This window comes from Paramacrobiotus metropolitanus, unplaced genomic scaffold, assembly GCF_019649055.1.
Source record: "Paramacrobiotus metropolitanus isolate TYO unplaced genomic scaffold, Prichtersi_v1.0 Parri_scaffold0000061, whole genome shotgun sequence".
In the NCBI taxonomy this organism is placed as follows: Eukaryota; Metazoa; Tardigrada; class Eutardigrada; order Parachela; family Macrobiotidae; genus Paramacrobiotus; species Paramacrobiotus metropolitanus.
This window is the reverse complement of record NW_026570281.1, coordinates 593,496-599,752: the sequence shown is the minus strand read 5'-3', so window position 1 is coordinate 599,752 and position 6,257 is coordinate 593,496. Positions and strand designations below refer to the sequence as shown.

The following is a 6,257-nucleotide window of genomic DNA, read 5'->3' as shown; positions in this document are numbered from 1 at the left end:
AAAAGCACGCAGTCGTAAACCGACAGTGGTGTTCGGCCGATGTCGGTGGAATATTCTGGAACGTTTGGAGAATAGATTGAATCTGACAGCTGCAGCCTGTCGAGCGGCTGCATCGGTCTGTGGTGTTGTAGTATGTTGAAACTGTGAATTCCTGATCTGTACTCGCTTCGCGTTAATTCCTATGCAGCTATACCCAATGGGCGCATCAATCTCTGAGTAGAAAACGTGACCTATGAAATTTAGTGTAGCAGGATACTTCCGTAGACACAGAGAAATTGTCTGTGTGGCTTGCTCAGAATGTTTACGCTCAAGACAACTGGAATATAATGGACAGGATGGTGGAGGTAATGCACTGTACATAAAACCTTTATCCAAGGCCAGATGGGACTATCTGTACTTCTGTAGTAAGACTAACCTTTCGTTGATCGGCTTTTTTTCATGGGGCTCGTAAAACGGGCTTATTGACCTTTTTGCTCGTTCCAGATTTTGCAATTCTGTCAGCGCCATGATCAGCTGCCGTACTGGACGCCGCAAGATCTCGGGCAACGTGATTTGACACAGTTGGACAAACTAACACTTTTTGGGTTGGATCGCGAAATGCCCTGCTACCTCTGAAGGAAATTCGATGCACGTTATTTTCGTTTCCACCCGGTTTCCGGCCTGATCTCGTTTTCTTAAAAACACAAGTTATTTGTTATTTATAGCATCCAATGTCAGGGGCAATAACTGGGTGATTTGGACAGAACATGCCTGGAAACTGCAGTGACTAAAGTTACGCTGTATTCGGTATTCGATTAGTTTAAATACCGGAAACGAGTTATTCTGCATTTTCGGTTGCTAAAGTAGAAGTACGTTATCTGGCATCCGACCATACTTATTTCCACCTCTTCCCACATCACTACCTATATTAACCAGCTCCTTGTTCCTAGTTCTCTTAGTTCCCAATTAGGCGGCACGAAGAGCGTGTATACTTCCTACTTAGTTCCCAAGTATGCGTATTGATATATAGACGATAACAAGGTGGAGAGCGAAGCCGGAAACTACTGCTATCACCCCCTTGTAGCCTGTATCGCCCCTTATCAACCCCTCTCTTGGCTAACATTTAAAGGGGGTGAAAAAGGGAGAGAGTGTCCATTTTAGATTTATGGTCAGTAAGGTACGTTGTTTGCAACTTTACGCCAACAAGTAAGATTCAGCTACCAAAACATTTGCTGTGCACAATTGAGCATTGAACTGGGGCACACAAATTTCAAAAGATGCGATATTATACCTACACGTAAAACTAAAATTGAGGGCGCAGAAGTTAAAAGCCAGTTACAAGGAGTAACAGCCATGACGGGAGTTATTGCAGTCCCAACTCCGGTCATGGCTGTAGCAATTGGGACTGCAACAAATTTTTGCAAAAGCTGGATGGACTTCGGGACGCTTGGTACTTCATATATCTGTATATACGTACGAGGGCCGTTAAAAATGTTTTTGACATTTGTGCGCCATCCTTTACTGCATTTTTTCCTTTTTTAGTTCATAAAATGGAATGCTATCTGTATGTGTTTATTCGATAATGGATTAATACACTGTATACACATGCTCCCTAACTCTTGAAAGAACCTACAAAAAATTACCTGGTAAAGAAAAGATCGCCCCTTTGGAGAGATTTTTCTTTCTTTTTAAAAAAATCGACAACTTTGTTTCCTTTTTTTCATCTATTTTTTATGTTCGGTCATGCAGTAATTTCTCCAAAGCAAATATATACAGTAAATACACATGTCAAAGTAAAGAGCGTATGAAGGATTAAGGTGTATTAATAAAATGGATGAGATGTCCTTGCGCTATGTTACAAAAAAGGAACGATTCAGGTGCAAAGGTTTCGAAGTTGCTATTTTTAATCACACAAGCCAGGTTTAAAATTCCGTGCTAGATTATCACCCTAGCCGGAAGTGGGCTACCTGGTCTAACTCGAATTAAATTAGGTTAAATGCGCTGCTTACTGCCCAGTGGCCGGCTCTTTACAAAAAACGCAATGTGTCTGCTGTTCAGCGGAGCAACCCGATCTGCGTACTTTAGCACGGCCGTGCTCTAGGTGCACAGAATGATTGGACATTCCTTTTTAACGTTAAAGAAGGAACGATCATTCATTCATGTACTCGTGGAGCGCGGTCCGGACTTTTCGAACTCCGTACGTAGCCACTGCCACTTATCGTACATACCCTTTAATGATTTAATCTATCACACCAGCGGGAAAATGGGAGTCGAGAGTGATTCAGTGGCAACAGCGAATACTGCACTTAGCGTGCATGCACCAGAGAATGCACTGCTAAAAAAGAAAGCGAGCTCCGTCCCATTGAGTCCCGTTGCATTTGCCGCATAGTAAGGAGCTTGATGGTCGTGTCTAATTTCTTTCAGCTACTGAATGGAGCACTTGTGGGGCTTGTTGAGGCGGAAGCGGCGCCAGCTGAAGCCGAAACGCAGTCCGTCCTGCTTCAGGCGCGTTTCGGCCTGCGACTGCAGTTTAATCTGGACGGCCTCGATGATGGCCTGGAAGAGTCCGAGGACGTGGTAGTTCTTCTTGGCTGAGCACTGCAACACAACGGTGCATAATCAACACAGTACAATAGACTTTCTTTATCATCAAATTGACAAGCTGGCTAATGCCGCCATTGCCAGCTGCGCCAATTATGCACTGAACGGCAACGCACTTGTGCACTTCCGCCGTCATGCAAAGTAACACAACAGTTGCGCATGCGCTGCATCCGATGTACATTGTGCCGGCAGCGGGCATTGGGGGATCAGCTGACTGACTGACTGGCATGGCTAATGCTTTCCCGGCCGGCGTAATTTGTCGCCCCAACATGCCAATCGATACAGTCAATTCGCTCTTACAATCTTCCGGCAAAAAACCTCAAGCACGGCACGTTAGTATAGTGGCCCGTCTATCTCACACACACTGCTATCCCACCGGCTGTTGAACAGCGGAAAAATAACGTTTGTGCGAGCTGATTTTCACCTTGCGAAAACGCCTCCGCATCGCCGCCGGAATCTGGATCGATATACACAGAGCATACCGATGAATATTTGATTAATCGTTTAACTGAAATATTTATCTCAATGGGCATTAGCAGTACCACTCAGCGTGACCTTTCCCAAGATTGCCGGCACGTACAGCGTATGCAAAGTGTGAATTACCGCCCTACTCACCTCCACGTAGCCGTGCTTCCAGATTTTCTGTACCTAAAAGTTACAAAGTGACACAATTTCATCTCATTTTGAGTTGATACGACGGTATTATTTACATGAATCACCCTATAGGTAATAAAAGCTTAGAAAAGAATAGATGCATGACTGCTTATTAATTTACAATTTCTTCGTAATCGTCCAAATAATATTATATGTAGGTGTAGCTTTTAAGAGGGCACACCGAAGTAAATACTAAATCTGTGGTGGAAAATTAACATCTGTAACCACCACTATCCACGAGCAACTCTTCAAGATCTAAAAAAATAGGCTGAGATTTGCATTAACATTAAATAATCATTTACTTTTCGGCAAAAGTAAGCAACCTTTTTTTTTTATTGAATAGGCATTTAAAAATGAGCGATTATTTATACTGAGTAAAAGTAAGCTTACAGTCTACTGTGATTTAGAACTAACAGTGTGCATGAGGTCAGCGCGGCTGAGCTGGTAAGGTAGGTCGACCTTGTTGGCCACGACGAAGATTAGGGCCTGGCACGTGTTGGGATGGCTGATCAATTGGTCGCGGATGGAGCGCACAAAATCCCAGCTGTGCATCTGAGCGCTGACGTCGAACACCAGCACGTAGACGGCGGCGTGGCCCACGTCGTACTGCAGGAAGTTGCTCCAAGAGTACAGCGAAGCGATCGGGATCTCCGTCACCGGCACGTCTGCAATGGCCATCATCCTTAAAGTTAATAACGCCTGTTGACGAATTAATCACCCATTAGACCATTTCAGCCGCCAATTAACACCTCCACGCTTCATTACACCGGCCTTTATATGCCACTGTGCAAAGTGTGCATGCACCGGCTGATCTTTTCCTCCCATCCTCCGCCTCCACTCCGACGCCGCTTTCAATTAAGTACGTGCAAGAGATTTACGGATTCTGCGTTTAGTTAATTCTGCTACCAGCTCAACCGGTGTTAAAAAGCGGCGCGTAATTATTGTACCATACATTTACGGAAAACTAAATTTGTAACTGTAAAACTATAAACTGCATGCAAATAATTATTATTTGTACTTAAAAATGCCCAATTATTATATAGTTTTCCTAATTTTCCATGATTACTGACATGAAACAAAGAAAAAACCTTGGAATTCGCTGAAATAAACAACTATAATTTTTATAATTTCATAATGAAATTTTATTTTTCAGATTTGAGTTATCCGAAATCAAATTTATGCAAAAGCAGCATATTACACAAATGATAAAAAATATTCATTCATTGAATCTTCCTTAAGCATTATCTTTCATCCTCCGCAATTAAGGCAGCACAAATCTCAGGGCCTCTGTCCAGTACAGTGCGCCAGCTGGTACTGTAAATATTATGTGGACAGAATGCGGCGATATTAGGTGAAATCGATGAGATTTAATGGGAACGAATAAAGCAGACACTCCAGCACGTAATAATTTAAGTACACATATCCGTCTCTCGCGCGCTTGCCACAGTTCCGCCGGTGTCTGCATATGTACGTATAATGCACCCGAGTAAGTCCTGTTGACACGGCGGATGTATCGCTGGTCGTGGGAATGCGATTATGCAAATGGCCAGTCAACACTCTTATACAAAAGTATTATCAATACAATGTCAACTATTCACTTACCGACTATCTTCAGTGCCCAGTGCGTGATGGTGTGCAGGTTGGTGTCGAAGCACAGTACCGTCTTGAAGTAATTACACCGCCGATCCGTCGGGTCGTACTGCTCACTGAAGTCCTGTCCATTGCCCAGGAATTGCTTAATAACACTGCTTTTCCCGGCGCAAGCGGCGCCCAACACCACAATCTTAATGGTCTGCGACAGGATGAGACCGTCGGCACCGGAAGTGACCGGCAGTTCAGCGGGACTGCAGTTGCCGGCTTCCACGATGTTCAGGCGATGTGCCGTGCTGTCCATGCTAGGCGGTTATTGAAAAAGAGGAATGATGCCGCGCACATCAGGATCCGGGAAGATGTGGATGCCGGTCGCCGCAGAGTTGGCTCCGCCCACCGGCTGCCGATCCCAAAGGGCACGACAGCTCGGCGGAACACTGAGGCGGCGGGAATGCGCCGGCCAATCAACACCATGATCATTCACCGGCACAGCACAATACACGGCCGGCACCCAGTGTACAGAAGGCACTTCAATAGCGGATGCTCGTCGTGATTAAAACACACTGAAAATCACGCACTTATCTGCGCAAATCTCACCCTAATCGCATTACTCCACATACGCGCCCGTTTTCCTTGTATGAAACTAGACAAGAAGACTTTTCTGTGTATTAATGAAAATTTGCATAACACGATCGTTACCAACTGCACGACATTTGTGACGCGTCATTAAATTTAACGCTCATTAAATATTAATTTGTATATCGGTTGACTTCACCAATATCTAAAAAACATGCTTATCTAATTATGCGTAAAATCAAAAGATTGATTTGGCATGAATTAAATAGTCAAGCATTTGATAAAAACTCTCCGATACTGTTACGCTGTATTGTACATGTGCAGTTAATAATTATGCAGGAGTTGTCAGTAAGTGACTACGGGAGATTACAAAGGCTCACAGAAATACGCGGTCGCGTTAGGAAAAAAATTCCCTCTTAATTCCCTGTGCAAACATGTGTTGCGGCTTACTGACTAATATATAACTGCGCTGCGGATTGCAGCTCCGCCCGTTAACGCATAATAGCGGCAGGAGAAAAAACTTTGTATTTCTCTGCGATACTAACAATAGACACACTACATAGATACCGAGCGTGCATTGAAGGGAGGAAGTGAGCCGGAAATGAAAGTGAGCTTATGGGGCGAAATGGGAAAAAGACAATGTGCTGATGCGCCGGCAGTTATTCATTTGGCCGTTGTACTTTTGCGCTGGCCAGTGTGCATGCTGTCAATGTGTCTCTGGCACTAAGTGGCAATTTATTTATCAATCTGGCTACGCAACATCGACTGGGGATTTAAACAGCGATATGGGAAGTTGGGAACAAATATTGATCGACACGCTACTTTTTCCTGCAACCGGCAGCGCGCACGACTGCGAA

General features: G+C 44.3%; 1 protein-coding gene across 1 annotated transcript; it reads right to left on the bottom strand.

Annotated features, from left to right (window-relative positions):
• Positions 1-1,943: 1,943 nt before the first annotated feature.
• On the bottom strand, positions 1,944-5,132 carry LOC129593410 (ras-like protein family member 10B). Its single transcript, XM_055489704.1, has 4 exons — positions 4,837-5,132; positions 3,649-3,899; positions 3,196-3,228; positions 1,944-2,577 (listed from the first exon to the last, which is right to left on the bottom strand). The coding sequence occupies exons 1-4, from the start codon at positions 5,126-5,128 to the stop codon at positions 2,404-2,406; spliced, it is 750 nt and encodes a 249-aa protein (XP_055345679.1). The 5' UTR covers positions 5,129-5,132; the 3' UTR covers positions 1,944-2,403.
• Positions 5,133-6,257: the final 1,125 nt, after the last annotated feature.

What these genes read in the sequence shown, in the direction of transcription:
- LOC129593410 (XM_055489704.1), bottom strand. Translation starts at nt 5,128, where the DNA reads ATGGACAGCACGGCACATCGCCTGAACATCGTGGAAGCCGGCAACTGC. An exon ending in CTGGGCACTGAAGATAGTCG is followed by an intron (nt 3,900 to 4,836) that starts GTAAGTGAATAG and finishes TGGCCATTGCAG; the next exon opens with ACGTGCCGGTGACGGAGATC. An exon ending in GCGCTGACCTCATGCACACT is followed by an intron (nt 3,229 to 3,648) that starts GTTAGTTCTAAA and finishes TGTAACTTTTAG; the next exon opens with GTACAGAAAATCTGGAAGCA.